This window comes from Engystomops pustulosus, chromosome 1, assembly GCF_040894005.1.
Source record: "Engystomops pustulosus chromosome 1, aEngPut4.maternal, whole genome shotgun sequence".
NCBI classification, from domain to species: domain Eukaryota; kingdom Metazoa; phylum Chordata; class Amphibia; order Anura; family Leptodactylidae; genus Engystomops; species Engystomops pustulosus.
In genome coordinates, this window is record NC_092411.1 from 74,673,435 (window position 1) to 74,690,326 (window position 16,892).

The 16,892-nt window shown below is 41.1% G+C and overlaps 1 protein-coding gene across 3 annotated transcripts in view; it reads right to left on the bottom strand.

The window, feature by feature from the left end:
- STX2 (syntaxin 2) overlaps positions 1-16,144 on the bottom strand; it is a 30,555-nt gene extending 14,411 nt beyond the window's left edge. For 2 of the 3 annotated variants that reach the window (XR_011854656.1, XM_072144404.1), the window contains exons 1-6: positions 15,902-16,143; positions 7,839-7,916; positions 6,350-6,449; positions 3,254-3,328; positions 2,232-2,305; positions 318-426 (exon numbers count right to left, since the gene is read on the bottom strand). Coding sequence is in view for 2 of the 3 variants with exons in the window: in XM_072144404.1 (XP_072000505.1) it covers positions 318-426; positions 2,232-2,305; positions 3,254-3,328; positions 6,350-6,449; positions 7,839-7,916; positions 15,902-15,931 (466 nt within the window). In the remaining variant the exon portion in view is untranslated. Of the gene's footprint in view, positions 1-317; positions 427-2,231; positions 2,306-3,253; positions 3,329-6,349; positions 6,450-7,838; positions 7,917-15,901 lie in introns of all 3 variants that reach the window. The other variant, XM_072144403.1, reaches the window with a different exon arrangement.
- Between the last annotated feature and the right edge of the window lie 748 nt (positions 16,145-16,892).

Consider the following 16,892-nt stretch of genomic DNA (forward strand, 5'->3'; position numbering starts at 1 on the left):
CATCGGTGTATAGAAGAGGATCTGGTGGTGGAGGTTTCGGTGGTGGTGCTGGTGGTGGGTCCTAAGATGAGTACACTTTTTTCTCTTGACTCGAGTATCAGCAGAGTTTGGCTTTATCAGCACATTTTTTGTGCTGAAAAACTCGGCTTATACGCATATATATATATATATATATATATATATATATATATATATATATATATATATATATATATATATATATATATATATATATATATATTTATACACACACGGTGGCAATTCTTCTTACTAGACTATTTACTAAGTATTTCGACTAGGAGGCAGATGCATCATACTTATTTCCAGCTGACGTTGTATCCGCCCTTTACTTCGCTCCCGGAACTGAATCTGGGTTTCATTATATGCAATCATAACTTCTCCAAATTTTCTGGACAATACTGTGTGCTGAAATTAAAAAAGGGAAAAAGAATTCAGAACTTTCATGGTTTTACACAAAATGGAGATTCAAGAAACAGGCATATTCTCTACCAACGCAAAGCATGACCAATACATCATGTTACTTCTTTAATGAAGAACCTACATAAGGATATGGTACAGCTATGTGCACACGTAATGTACTATGTGGTGGGAGTGTAGTGTAGTGTATGGGATTTCTGAAAATCTAACACATTGTGGCGATTAAAAGCTACTTCCACTGCGGATTTATGATCCACAACCTAACATTTCACTGCTGTGAATCATGGCGTGGAATTCGTTATTTGCAATGCAAGTTAAATGGCGCCCAAAAGCATCAGAAATATGATTGCGATGTTTGCAGAGTGAGTACCACTGGGATAAATCCTACAGCCATTCCTGTACAGATACCCCAATACTGAACTAAAGTGTTCTATGCTGAATAGGAAACCTTGAGTAGTCCAAGCCTGGAAAAGACTCTAAAAACTATTTCAAACTTTCGGAAATGTGGCACAAAGCATCTCAGAATATTATGTATTCATCTTTGTTGCATTTTTCCAACTTAATCTTCCCATTTCCTGCAACGGATTTACTTTGCCCTTGAAAGCATGACCTTTATATTCATACCGTCCACATTTATCTTGCTACCATTATTGAAACAGAATGGCAACTCTAAAACCTTACAGAATACGGTCCGCAGATTCTGCCCCTTAAAAACACCACTAAAGAATCCCCATATATGCTATGAGAAGCCAATTGTACTTAAAAAGAAAGAATTATTTCCTCCGTCACATGCGCTCTGCTGAATTTATATCAGAGATTTACTGGGGTACAGAAGAGAGTCAGAGGGTTAAAACCATAAAAGGGGTTGGCAACATTTCGTCAGGTTTTTGTGAGGAGGCAAGTGGTACAGAACATTTAGCAGATGTACATTGGTAAATTACCCCCCACACATTACAAAAAACATGGCCAACCTGTTGATGGTCCTTGATGTGCATTTTGGAAAGTAATCCCTCACTTGCTGCCTACCTGAGCACCTTTCACCCTGCTAATGTCCATAGGAAACAACTGAAGTTTGCACATTACTGCAGGGTGCCAAGGCTGAGCCCTATTCATACATGGTGGGTGTTTACTGCAATAGCCTGCTAACACCCACCGCTAACACCTAAAAGTTCAAATCACCCCTACAAATAATATAAAAATAAATATCATCATAAACATGTTATGTATAAGCACATTATTCCAGGCGGTGACCTCTAACAGAAAATGGCGTCCAAATGGCCTCTATTTAACAATTTTTCTTTAATTAAAAACGATAAAAAAGGTCATACAGTCCCTAAAATGGTAGCAATAGAAACACTAAAAATGACACCACATACCGGTCTGGACACTGAAGTTTGAAAATGTTATTGGCCACAGAATATGATTTTAATTATTTAAAAGCAAAAACAAAAAAAAAACCTGTATAAATTTGCAATTTTTGTGATCGAACCAACCCAAAGAATAAAATGAGATGTGTCATTTGGAGTGCACTTGTTAAATGGTGCAAATGCAGTTTTTCATCAATTTGACCTAATTTGGAAATTGTGTCCAGATTCCCAGTACAGGACATGGAATATTTAATAGTGTTACTAGGAAGTACAGTTTGTTACACAAAAAACAAGCCATAACAAAGCTCCGTACATGAATAAAAAAAGTTATGTATTTTTGAAGGTGGGAAGTAAAAAGTGGAGACACAAACTTTTTCAAAGAATAAATGAAATTGAGACTACTAAACTAATAAATGTCAGTCTTACCTGAGATTTTCTTATTCTTAAATTCACAGAAGACTTGTTAGCGTTCTCATCCTGGTCAATTGTTTGTGCAATAGCTAAAACACAAAAATATGTATGAAGTGTTATTCTTTCAGATATGTTTTCTCACACACCACACACTGGTAAATGTCAAACTCTCAAGACCTCATGTAAAAAAGGTTCTGGCAGACCCCCTTTATGAATGCAGGTGTAGTGTGTATGTAGCTGGGTACAGAACTATAGCAGTTAATGGAATGGGGATGCCAACATACAGATCCATTTAAGCAGGAGATACTGGGAACCCATTTCTGTGATCACCAAGGTCTCAGCAGTCTGCATGAATGGGACAAATCATCTCACCCTGTGGTTACCAGATCAGTTTTAGAGAAAATAAAATAATGGGAGAAACAACTAGTTTCTGATCAGTCAACAAGCCAAAACCAGGAACCTTTACTTTAAGAGTCAGTTATCTGATTGTATTCTACTTAGGAGCACAGAATGAGATGTTTCTAGCCCTTTATGTACCGTTGTTATTCCCTGATCTTTTTTATCCAAAGAGAAATCACAGAAAACGAAAAGCTACTACAAAAGGGGAAGTGCGGCTCATATTTTGGTCAACACATTTCTCTGATATCAGGGAACTGCTTCCCCCATACGGCCTTCTGAATGAACCCTAAACTGTATGTACACATTCCTGGGTTTCATTGTTTCTTACTAGTGATGGAGAAGATCATGCGCCTTTGTGTGTTCTGTGTACAGGAAACATTGTCACAGTCAATTTCTGCCCACTCTGGATTTCTTGGAAAACTAACAACTAGATAAGGACCCCAGAGTGTTCAAAACAGTAAAACAAGTTATGGAACTCATATAATGGTCAGATATTGCATCATTCATATCCACACAAGTCATGAAAACGGGTTCCCTTTCAGTGATTTATGGCACAGTTTGCGTTCTTTAAAAATGGCCAGAGAGGGCATCACGATTTATTGGACAGGACAAGGGGACGAGGCCTCAGACACACTTACCCTTTAACTTTGTTCGTACTTTGTTGGCAATACTCTTTATTTCTTTGTTAAGATTTTCAAGTTCATCCTTTGTTTCTGATATAACAGAAGAAAGTTTGTTTTTAATTAAATAAATTGGCAACTTTCTCTATGCTGTCACACCATAACGTCAAAATTCTTCAGAATATTCACTATATGTGCACAAATAAATATAGCTTCCCCATCTAGAGCAGAGAAAATCCTGCCTCAGCTGTATTAAAAGAAACAAAGAAATAGCAACAACATTAGTTTTCCATGAAGTTTCCCTACATGTGCACTTTTACTACCGACGTAGAAGAAACAAAAACTGAAAATAAAAATTGGAAACAGATAAAATATATATATATATATATATATATATATATATATATATATATATATATATATATATACACACATACTTACATATTCTGAGAATACAATTGGAGAAAGAGAAATAAAGTAAAATCACTGCCCATGATAAAAGTGGGAAATCATTACAATGTGTAAGATGCTCAGTTGGTATTATAACATACAGGCGGTCCCCTACTTAAGGACACCCGACTTACAGACGGCCCCTAGTTAAAGACTGACACCTCTGCTCCCTTGATCCCATTACAGCAAAACATTTTGAAACTCCAATTGTCACTGGGGCAAAAAAAAAAAAAAAAAAAAAGAAGGTCTAGAACTACAATGTTTGAAGTTTTCTGAAATAATGTAACCTCCATTAATCAACATTTTTAAGGGGTACACCATACCACTAAAACAGTGTTTTACAAAATTGGCACAGTACATCACTTTTGCAAAAAAAAAAAAGATGAACATCGACGACGACCCCTTCTTACAGACGTACCTCTCCCCCCACTGTGACCTCTGGTGAAACTCTCTGGATGTTACTCTAGTCCCAGGCTGCAATGATCAGCTGTAAGGTGTCTGTAATGAAGCTTTATTCATAATTCTTCTTCCCATTAGAGCACTCAATTTTTTAAAATCCAATTGTCACAGGGACAATTATAAATAAATAGTATGGAGCTAAATATACCTGTCCCGAATTGCATACAAATTCAACTTACAGGGTGTAAGCCACCATATAAAATGTATGCAAATTACTTAAATACATTTAAAACGGAAATTTAAGCTTTGAGATTAAAAAAAAATATGCCTACTTACTTCAAAAAAATGCTTTTCAAATCTTAATAGCTCCCACTGCTGGTGTCAGTTTCCATTCTCTCTGGCACCTTTCGTGGCCAATCATGCGCATTAGAATAAAATGCTTAACCCCCTAGGCGCACCAGGACGTTATACTGCTAGCATACCGGGACGTAGTATAACGTCCAGCTTCTGGGACCGGCTCACGAACGGAGTCGGCACCAGAAGCAGTGGCTGTCAGCTGTCTATCACAGACACCGATCACGAGTGTTAACCCCTTACACGCCGCGGTCAAGCATGACGGCGGCGTGTAAGCGTGTTCCTGCTATGGATCGGATCCCTTCTGCCGCTTGCCGGGGGATCCAATCCACTTCTGGGCAGCCCCGAAGTCTGCCTAGTGCTCCGGGGCTACCCGATGTCCCTGGAAGTCAGATCCCTTCCAAGTCTGACTGTAAACTGTCTGCACATGCTCTGCATGTCACTAAGTACACTTCTGTCACTTCTAGTGACACAGGGCAGATTTGAAAAATGGGAATGTGTCCTAAAGGCCAAAAGAGGCTTAGTCCCGTAGGGGTTAAGAGGGCACCACACTTCTGGCCATGTGCATATCTAAACAACAGACTCCTAAACAACCATTCCCCCTTTACATTGTGGAGGAGGAGGATCATCATATGGGCGGTCATCAAACCCCTGGCAACCTGAATGTCTGATATAGCTCTGGATGCTGTCTGTGTGCAGCGACAGCACCCAAAGCTTCCTCTGCTGGTGCAACCCTGAAGTTGCAGACCATTAAAAAGCACCATTCCAGCTGGGCTGCAGTCTGTAAAGTAGAGTGAAGGAGTGGCTGCTACTATTAAGGTATAGTCTAAACCAGAGAGGGTATAGGTGCTAAGAATGTGATGGAGTTTAAATGTCACTTCAGGCAAGGGGTGCATGGGCCAGTCATGCACAGGACGTAGCGCCGGCATCCAGCAGTCCTGCTCTAGAAACACATTAGCAGAATCAAGACAACACTACCATTCCTATTGCACTGTACTACTACTTGTATCCTATATGTATGGGCACAGTACTAGTACTCCTATCCGGTATACATGGGCACAGCACTGTACTACTACATTTATATAGGTTTTCCGCATGGGCGAGTACACTGCCGCGTGCATTATGTTTTACAGCGGCAAGCAATGTTGACAGCAATGCAAGTATGGAAATCTCCATAACTGACTGTAGACTCCTGTAACGTACTTATTCACCGATTAGCCTTCTTTCTGCCTATTTTTTTTAATAAATCCTCGAACATGGCCAGGTTCAGTGATTTCACACATGGCGTTTTTAGGCCGTTTTTAGTTAGTGCATTTTCAGATCGTAAAAAACGCATGTGTTAAAAAAAAAGCATCAGTTTTTTAAAAACGCATGCGGTTTTTGTCCGTTTTGCAGGATTTGCACAATTATAAACTGACAAAAATGTATGCATTTTTAAAAACCGCAGGCGGTTTTTAAAAACGAATGCGTTTTTTAAGATCTGAAATCGCACTGACTAAAAACGGCCCCAAAACAGCCTAAAAAACGCCATGTGTGTCACTACAAAAAGACTTCTAAAATATGTGAATGAGCCAGGGCGCTCAGGCTTTCCTCACCTGAGCACCTCCTGGCTCAAGGGGCTGATCATTTATTTATTCACACCCCCATTATTCTTCGTATAGTCGGGTCCTGCCCAGTTAACATTCAGCGTGAAAATCTTGTGTATGCATGCCAAGGTATTCCTTGCACAGCAGAAGTTGGCTGCTTGGAAGGAAAGTCTGCAAGATTTTTAGCCCGTAGTCAACCATATGTAGATTGTAGATGTCCTTTATGGTCCTTAGAGAAAATGCAATGGCAGGGTCTGTCACATCCCTCTTCACAGTAGGAAAATACAGGATCATTCTTAAAACACAAAACTTCCACAAAGCTTACTTTCTTCTGGATTTGGTGCAGATAAAATAGTGCTGTGCTTCTTTTTCACTTCTCCTACATTTTCTGATATTTTTGCAATATGATTCCTTATTTCTTCTACCTAAGGAAAGAAAGAATAAATAACACAGAATTAATTATTTCCTGGTGCGCTGGTTTTATGGTCCTAGATTCAACCTGTGATAGTTTCATTACATTCCTCAGATATGAAGATGTATCAAGAGCTGCAAATCATAAGGATACTTTTGCACATTTTGATCACTTTTTATTCAAATTATTATTTGAGTTGAAAAATAACAAAAAATTTACTTTTTAGACATTGAGGCTCTATTTTTTGTTATGGGGTTTACCTTCAGTAATGACCGTTTTTATATTTTGATAGATCAGGACTTTTGAGAGCCAGTTATACCCAACATGTTTATGATTTTTGTTTCTTTTTAGATCAGTTCTAGGGAGAGGGGGTGAATTGAACATGTACTTTAATTTTTTTTTTTTTTTTTTTTTTACTTTTTACTCAATGCTGTAGCTTCACAGGATATTAAAGGAAACCTACCACGAACTAGATCTGATTGTAGGTTACTACTGTCTGCCTCTGCCCTAATCTGTAATTTAATAATCTTATAGCCCAACTTAACTTGTTACAAATTTTATTTTAGTAAAGGCTATTGGGGTGTGCAGTAGTCTGTCAGGGCACTGGGAGGTAAGGCTACCCCAGTAATCTCTGCAGTTAAATTACATATTTCTAAAAATAACTTTTTTTAATGTTTATTTTTTAAACAAATTAGGTTAGTTTCCAGGATTATTAAATTACATATTAGGTAGAGGCAGGAAGGAGGAATCTACCATCATATCTACCTCCGATGGTTTAGTCCTCATGGTGGGTTTCCTTTAAAATGAGTATAGCAATTCCCCCCTCCCCACCTGCACTGACACAGGTAGAAGGAGGGAGCAGGGGATAGGGAGAGATATGTTCTACTCATTTTAACAGCCTGTGAATCAGCAGCACTGAGGGGCTCCAGAAACACCCCCAGATCAGATCTGATTCATTAGCATAAATTAAAAAGTTGATTTTAAAAGGAGGTAGACCATGTATAACACATATATGAACATTACCGCAGCCACAGTGCCTGGATCTATAAATAAGTGTTCCTAGTTTATCATGCTTTCATGGTAGATTTTCTTTAAAAGCTTTTTTTTTGTTTTAAAGTTCTAAAGTGTCAAAGTTTTCAAGCATGTTGTCTCATGAAGACAATCCCTATTTCATTCAACCTATAAGTGCACAAAATGAAACAAGTTAAGCTGTTTTTAGGTATAGGTTGTTATTTACGAGAAAACCCCTTTACCAAAGCCATGATAGTTATGGCAGATTTGTTGTGAGTTAATGTCCACACGTCTAGGACAGCAGACATCCATGCACAGGTGGCATAAGTCACAGAGAAGACACATAATAAATAATTGACTACGTTAATAAAAGATGGGAGTTCCTTCCTACCTGATGGAAGAAGTCATCCATAAACTGCTCCTTCTCAATAACAACCACCGAATCCCCATCTTCCTCAGATGCTTTCGCCTGTGTAAAGAAATAAAAATGATAACCAGCAGCTCATATGTATATGATGGGTACGGAAAGTATTCAGACCCACTTAAAATTTTTCATTCGTTTCATTGCAGCCATATGGAAAAAGTTTGTTCCTCATTAATGTACACTCTGCCCCCCATCTTGACAGATAAAAACAGAAATTTTTTATAAATTACCAAAAATATCTACAAGAAAAACCAAAATATCACATGGTCATAAGTATTTAGACCATTTGCTGAGACACTCATATTTAACTCACATGCTGTCCATTTCCTTCTGAGCCTCCTTAATCTACTCCTTCATTTGAGTCCAGCTGTGTTTAATTAAACTGATTGACTTTAAAAAGGCACACACCTGTCTATATAAGACCTCACAGTGCATGTCTGAGCTTTAGAATCATGAGGTCTAAGGAACTGCCTGAGGAGATCAGAGAAAGAATTGTGGCAAGGCAAAGATCTGGCCACAGTTACAAAAGAAATTCTACAGGACTACAGGTTCCTAAGAGCATAATCCTTAAATGGAAGACGTTTGGGTCGACCATAACTTCCACGACCTGGCCCTCCAGCCAAGGCACAAGAAGAGCCTTGGTGACAAGTAAAGAAGAACCTCAAGATCACTGTTGCTTAGGACAAGAGACTCATCAGGGAGATGGGAGAAAGTTTCAAAAAGTCAACTATTACGGTTTCCCTCCATTAGTTTGCAAAAATACACAAGAACTACCATGCAAACTAATATTCTCTGGTCTGATGAGATGAAGATTGAACCTTTTGGTATTAATTTTATGTTATGTGTGGAGAAAACCAGGCACTGCTCATCACCTGCCAAATTCAATCAAAAACAGTGAAACATGGTGGTGGCAGTATCATTCTATGGGGGTGTTTTTTTCAGCTGCAGGGACAGGATGACTGGTCAATGCACCCGTGTACAGAGATATCCTGGATAAAAAAAACTCTTCCTGAATGCTCTGGACCCCAAACTGGGCCTAAGGTTCACCTTCAAACAAGACAACGACCACAAGCACACAGGCAAAATAACAAAACAGTGGCATCGGAAAAACACTGTGACCATTCCTGAATAGCCCAGCCAGATCCCTGACCTAAACCCAAGAGACATGAAAATGTCTGTCCACCAACTTTCACCATCCAACCTGAGGGAACTGGAAAGGATCTGCAAGGAAGAATGGCAGAGGATCCCCAAATCCAGGTGTGAAAAACTTGTCGCATCATTCCCAAGAAGACTCCTGGCTGTACTAGCTCAAAAGGTGCTTGTACTCAATACTGAGAAAATGGTCTGAATACTTATGACCATGTGATATTTCAGTTTTCTTGTTTAATAAATTAGCAAAAATATCTGCATATGGTTTTTTTCTGTGAAGATGGGGTGCAGAGTGTACATTAATGAGCCAAACGTTTCCCAGGTTTCAAAATGCGTGTACATTTGAAGAACAATTTTCTGAATAAAGATATCCCTTGAACCTTACATTTATCCATTTTTCATTCTGCTGCTACACAGACTAAAAACACATGTAAAATAATTAGCATTTGATGCATTTGTAAAGTGAAACAAGAGAACAAAAACAGCTGGAAGAAGATGCAAGTTACCAAATGGAATGTACTTCCCCAAGGCCTAATCTAAATGTGTCACTGGGAAATACAGATGCAAGTCGTGTCCGTGCAAGCCAGATGCCTCATGTAGCTTACAATCAAGATGGAAATCATGACACAGAAAACACCTGAGTATAAAATTACAAAAAAACATGGAAAATCTTATTCTGTCACAACAACTGCAGAGGTTATTTATTCCATGAGGAACAGAACGGAAAGAGAAGTAAAAACAAAACAAAAAACTTTCTGCTAGATGTCCCAGAAGCTGCTGCAGAAAAAAAAACAACTAGGGTATGTAGATATGCAGAAGTGACAGTAATTTACTGTATGCCATTCCTGGCTAAGCAGCTAATATATTAAATATACTTGCATACGTATTTAGTTATTTTTAGGCAAAAGCAGGAGACGCAAAACACACAGGTGCAAGTCTTTCTAGCAACTACACAGGTAAAATATAAGGCTGCATTCACACATTTAGAAATGCGAGGCATACCCCCATGTGCGGTGCTCGGCCTTATTGCATGTGTTTAGATTGAAACACATCAGGCCAAGCACCATCCAAAGGGGTTTGCATTGTGTTTCAGGATTTGAGCAGCTGTGACATGTATTTAACTGGGGATTGTGGCGCACGCGATCGGATTGTGGCGCAATTTCACCGGCTTTCATGAAACACAAATCTGGGGGGGGGGGGGGATCGTTGAATCGGACTGAGCGCGCAACCGATGCACTTACTTACACTGGAAAGAAGATTGTGAACTCCGGCGGACCTGAGCAGGGAAGCGACACATGCAGGAAATTGGGAGCACAATCTTTGTGAATCGTGCCAGAGCGCATGATCGTCGGACACTCCGTATTTTGGGAAATCCTTCGGCCGGGTAAGTAAACGTGCCCCCATGTGTGGAAGCGGCCTAATGGAAAGACTTGCATCTGTTCTGTATGTTTCGCTTCACTTGGTTTTGGCTTAAAATAACTGAAGAAAATAACTCACGACTAGAGACGAGTGGACTCAACGTTCGCGTTCAGTCGGCCAACCTGGAGAATTTGCCAAATGAGCAACTAAACAGCCTATGTACCTATGTAGTGGGCAGCCAACTGTCCACTTATCTCTATTGATGACCTAACAGAGATATGAACTGGCCCTTAAAAGGGATATTGTGGGAGAACCGGTAGCAGACACAGCCATATACTAGGTGGGGGCTAAAAGTGGTGTGGTAGCAACTGCTGTGTAACACTGGCTCTGCTAGATGTCCTTTCAGAATTTTTATATTTTAAATTTAAAATTTTACCCTGTGGAAGAAAGCCGCTGCTTTCGACATCGTGTTGGTTGAAACTCCTGTTTGTCCCTCTGGACTATCCGTACCTTTGGGTGACGTCACTGGTACATCCATTTGCTAGTCAAACTCAGTGAAGCTGCCGGCAGGGGCTTCACTACTGTTCTACTATTGGGTGGACCATAACGGGGAACAATAGCGTTTAGCACAACTTGAATCCGGACTCAAGAAAATGCACTGCTGTATACACCTATCGGACCTGCGGAAACCCACTGGAATTGGTGTCACAGGTCAGTGCATCACCAAGTACAACGTATTGGTCACTTTAGAGTTAACCTCGGTGTAGGAAGTTCATTTCTCCCCTTTGTATATAATACACACATTTACACTCTTCTTAGCCAGCGCAGGTATACTCCATTATTGCTCCCAATTTTTATATTTACATTTGAACAAGTATTTTCTACTATGTCATTCTGTTATAAAAGAATTCAAAGCGCCAACAATCCCACTCACTACAGGTCTCTAGGGCTTTCTTTTTTCCATGATATTTCCGGAAGAAAAAGTCTTGTGTGCAAGAGTTTTCCAACTGGAACTTTTGCAAGAATTTGTGACTGATCTCCATAACAGAATGTGTGACACAGATGTCAGAAGCCCTATAAATAAAGTACACACTGCAGGTGAACTGATAACCTCTACAACAACAATCATGTCACCAACCTGATGACATTTTATCATGTGGCAATGACTAGAACAGAGAAAGTTACGACCACACCCTTGCTGTATGTCCGGGATACTCACCCCTTCTGCAGTCCTCCTCTCATGCACCAGCAATAACAAGCATATGGCATATACAGTAACCAGCATTACATGTACAGATAACAGCAAAGTGTAAAGACAGATCATATAGTACTCGACTATGTATGAGAAACTGACAAAAGGTTTCTAGTCCATCATATCTATAAGCTTTCCTTCAGATAAGCATTTATAATCAGATCAGTGGGGTTGCTCTCCTGACACCACTAGTTTAGCGGTTTTAAGAGACCACAGTATGAGCGAGTATTGCAGACTTTTCATTGTAAGTATATTGAATACCTGTGCATTTCAGTTCTGTCCTATTCACTTGAAACTAAAGCTGCATAAACAGTCCAGGTATGTGACCCCACCAATTGGATACATATGTGAACCCAAAAACCCCCTTAACAGCATGTGATATAACTGTACATCACAGTGCCTTAAAGCCTTATGCACACAAATATGTGGCGGAGCGCTATCCGGACGCATGTGTTTTCAGTCAGTTTAAAAATGGTCCAAAAACATTCTAAGAACGCCCCGCTTATGGGTTAGGACCACGTCAAACATATTGGGGGACATTCATCAGTGACTGTACCCCACAAAGGGCATGGCTGGTAGTGTAGTGTAGTTCACAGCTGAAAGATTACATTTAGGCAGGACCTAGTGTATTATTGTACACTGAACAGCAGTCCTCTCTAAGGGTGATGTCACACATGGCGTTTTTAGGCCGCTTTTAGTTCGTTAGTGCATTTTCAGTTGGTAAAAAACGCATGCGTTAAAAAACACATACTTAGATATGGTGCATGGAGTCACTACTTCCGTGGAGTACAAAAGCAATAAACTGTATTCATTATGACAGTTCAGCACTGATGTTTTGTGGGGAAGCAGAGAATCCTTGCATCATATATCACTATGATGTATGAAGTCCTTTTCTCTGCAATCCTTCCAGCACACAGTCCAGAAATCACAGACAGACCACTGCGGGATGTTTAGCCCTTATAAAAGTAAACCATCTAAAAATACTTTTTAGATCTAACAAAAGATTTTATCAAAAAGAAAATGTCTGCCCGATTAGAACAATTAAAATAACAATCCTTTATTACATTAGAATATAAACTCAGGCTGAAAAACAACCACTAAATGTAAACTTTACTCAGGCTTTTACAGCATAATCTCCTACAGCATAAGTGAATGCATCAGTGCTACTAAGCGCACCTGTACCAGGAGAAAACTAAGTGATCAAAAAACCAAAGAGCAAATCTGGGTCAAGAAGCTCTTCCTCATGTAATGGCCAAAGTATCTCCAAGTTATAAGCAAATCCATTGCTGCGTGCAACAAGCCGCTTTACTGCCTAACCACGCACTGTTCCTGGCCTTTTATGCATCAGTCCTCACGATCGATGTATCATCAGAGCCATATTAGATTTATTATTAGTCACACATTAATACAGGACAGACCCCGTGACCATCGAGTGGTACTTTGGTACAATAGTCACAGCTGTCTACCTGTGTCTCAACAAAGAACTCCATGTTTCTTGGGAAAGCTACATTAATTTTGTAAAAAAAAAAACAAAGACAAAGCTGTATCATAAGATTTACACTTTCTTTCCAGTTCATATATTTTACCCAAGGCAAATGCAGTGAAAATGCAGATGTGTTTGATGGCTGAGAAGAGCCCATTACCTCCCAAAGAGGAATCTTCCAGGCAAGGAGTGAAACATGATCGATTACTGCCCATCCCCCCTCACTCTGGGAACACAGAGACAGAACTTTGTTCTCCAGCATGCAGAGGAGTCTTGGGAGATAAGTGTCTGAGCTGCAGATACTTTTTACATAATCTATGGCATTCACAGTGGTTTATAGCTGGAAAGTAAAGCATGCAGTCCAGTAACAGCATTAAGTTATTATTTCCATGGCTCATGGTACCACTTACTCCATGGCCTGTTCTGGGCAGTGACGGACACAGTTGAGAACAGGACAAGCTTGTCTTCTCAATATTGTTCTTTGTAGGGATACTAATACAGAGGTCTATAATATACGATTAGTATAATGCCCCTTAAAAAGACTAGGGAGGGCGCTGGACTGCAGACTAGATGAAGTTACATCATAACTTTATACTGCCCTACATTATATTAGATTCAGTCAACTCTTTGTGGCTCTGTATTGTAGCAGCATAAAGGCTCATTCACAAATCAGTTTCTTCTCAGTACGCAATGTGATTTTCAAGGATAGCATACTTACACTTTCAAGTCTTTGAGGGATATTTATCAGGGCTTGTAGAGTACAAGCCCTAAAATAATTGCAACTCATAACGCACCACCAGATATTGTGACTATTTCCCCTCTGGAGCGCTGAGCTCGCCCCTGCGGTGGAGTGGGCTGGTGTGGTGCGTTTCTGCCCCATGCCCGTTCACTCGCTAAAGATTGTGCCCTTCAGGTCTGAACAGGTGCAGACTGTGCCAGACAGGAGCAACATCATACACTGGCATAAGTTATGTGTTTATGTTCATTTCCATCAACAGGTCTGCAAAAAACACCTGATGACATTTGTGTGCAGTCTGTTTTTTCCACTCATGATGCAGGGGAGTGTAAACCATCAGTTCTTTTACAGACTTAAAAGAGAAACAGATGCCCAAAAAAATGGATGTGGATACAAGAAGGAAAGAAAACTAATCCTATCCGTGCCAGTGTGGATAACCCTGGTGGATTTCTTGAGCCTGTTGTGCTTGGATTGGACCGTGAGCAGCAAAGCAACCGTGCATATTTTGGTTACACTACAACATAGAATAGTGAATGTACAATCTTCAGTCCAGTGACAGGTGCCACACAGACCATGTTACATGTTTTGATGCCAGATGTGTTGTGGACCTGCTCAGCCTTTGTGATGTAGAAGGTTTAAAGGGCTCATCCAAGTATCTTTTCACCTGGAGGCAGCCCGAATGGTTTATCGGTGCTGGACCCAATGGAAATCACATAAAGATGCTCGAGCTTGTGGAGAATAGGTCTTGTGGATGCCCAAGGTGAATCCATGTGTAATACATGCAGATTCAGTGTATGCCATTGCTTGTATTTATACCGAACCCTTTGAGAATTTGTTTGTTCACATGTATTCTGGGTAGTAGTGTATGTAGGGTGGTAAAAAAATAAATTTGGGCTTGTCAGAGGGCAGATCCATAGCCGCACAGCAGCACTGGAGCACTATACATAAATAACTGTAGTGAGAAGCTTCATAGAAATGTATCTGAGGTCCAGATCCCTTTCCTTCTCCCAAAAAAAAAAAAAAATTAATCTCAACAGAGGGAAGACGGAAGCAATTTCCTGTAGCAAAGGATTTCCTTCTTTATTCTATTCAGGTCATTTTTCATTTCTGGTAACTGAAAAGTAACACAGATAATCTCTGTATATGAGTATATAGAGCGGATTTAGTACAAATACATTACATCAATCTCCAAAGTATGTGGGCCCAAAAGTCATGGTGACACTGGTGGGGTCTCAGCCCAAAGACTCCCACTACTCACTACAGAAAATGAAACGTCTCCATGGTAACTTCATGAAGGGCATAGCAAAACGTTGTCATCTAAGTGCCCCAACTACCACCACCAATACCATCTGCTCCCAATGTGATGTCAAAAGATTTCTGTACACAAGATGAAAAAAAGTGATAGCGATGCAAGAACATAACCTGTTAAATCCAGAATCTGGATTAATAAGCAGTGGGCACAATATTTACTAGCAGCGTCTTGTGGGAAATGTGGTTTATTATACAATATCATAACCCTAGAAATACAAACAGCTCCATCCACTCTGCTCACATTTCCTAGAAGAGCAGCCGGGGTCTAAAAAAGGGCCCAATAAGGAGCTCCACCCAACATCCGTGCAAGGGAGGCCGCCAGCCACCGCTCCAACAACCCCAGCACAAGGGGAGCTGCCAGCCCCCACTCCACCCACCCCCGCGCAAGTGGCGCCGCCAGCCACCGCGTTCCACAAACCCCGCGCAAGGGGCGTCGCCAGCCACCGCGCTCCACCCACCCCTGCACCAGCCAGGCTCCATCGGTGCAATAGGCACGGCAAGTCATGTTCCACCTGTGGCTACAATACATCCCACTATAATGGGTGGAAACCTGAGACAATATCACACATGGGTCCCACAGAGGAGACAATCTGGCACATAACACTGCAGCCATTAGCACCGCAGTCACAGGACACACAGGGACATAACAGCCACATATCAATAGCGGTCTCCGAGCGCGTCCATTACACAGCTCCCTCCCAGAACCGTTACTTCATAGCGGTCCCCTCCACAACACTTACCGCTGACAGCTCGGTCAGCCGGTCCCTCATGCCAGTACGTTGCCGCTCACCCCTGAGCCAGGGAGTCTGTTTACCGGTGTGTCCGGAGGGTCACCGCCTACTTCCCTCCGCCCGGTACCACAGCAACCACCGCTGTTAGTAGCTGGGAGCAGCAGCAGGAGAGGGAATACAAGCAACGACGCATGCGCGCTGCCCGCTCCTTCCCTTTTTTTTCTGCCATTTCGGAGCTATGCACGGGAGTGAGGGAAGGCGTGGTCATGTCCCCGCGCCGTATAACGCACGGGGGCGCTGGAGATCGCGGTGTCAGCGTCACCGGGGGCCTGCGCGTCTTCTCGGCCCTCTACTTACCGCTGTCCGAGCAGTGTAGTCAGAGAAGAAAAGCTGCACACTGGGGTCATAGTCTAATGTTTCCTCAGTAGAAACTTCCACTAGACAGACTAACCTTACCTGCTTTATGGGAGCGCAAATAACGGACCCGTGTATCACCAGGCCGGCTCATTAGAAAAGACTTTCCTAAGGGCTCGTTCAAATGTGGATGTGTGGTATCTGTGTGTAGTCCGTATTGGATCCGAATCCAATAGTTTCACATCAGCAGGAAACACAGACCTGATACAGATTTCCACTGTCCACGTGTGAGAAAATTATAGTTCATACTACAATATTATTCTTTCAGGCTGCACTTCAGTGAAAACAAACGGACAAGTGAAAAGACCCATGGAAGTCAATAGATCAGTACGCTATACTCATTAAAAAACGGATTCCATACTGATGTAAAAAATGCCTGCCTGAATGAACATTGAGGGTGCAGTGACACGTGATGCGAGTGCGGCAATAACAAATGCAATGTTTCCATGGAAATCTGGGGTGCAGAGGTCTATCGCTCTCATATCTCGTCATTAATGGTGGCCAGATTTTGTCAAGGACATTCGAGATTTTCTGAGTTCCTGTGTTTCCTGTGCCTGTAACAAGTCGTCACTTCTCAAACCAGCAG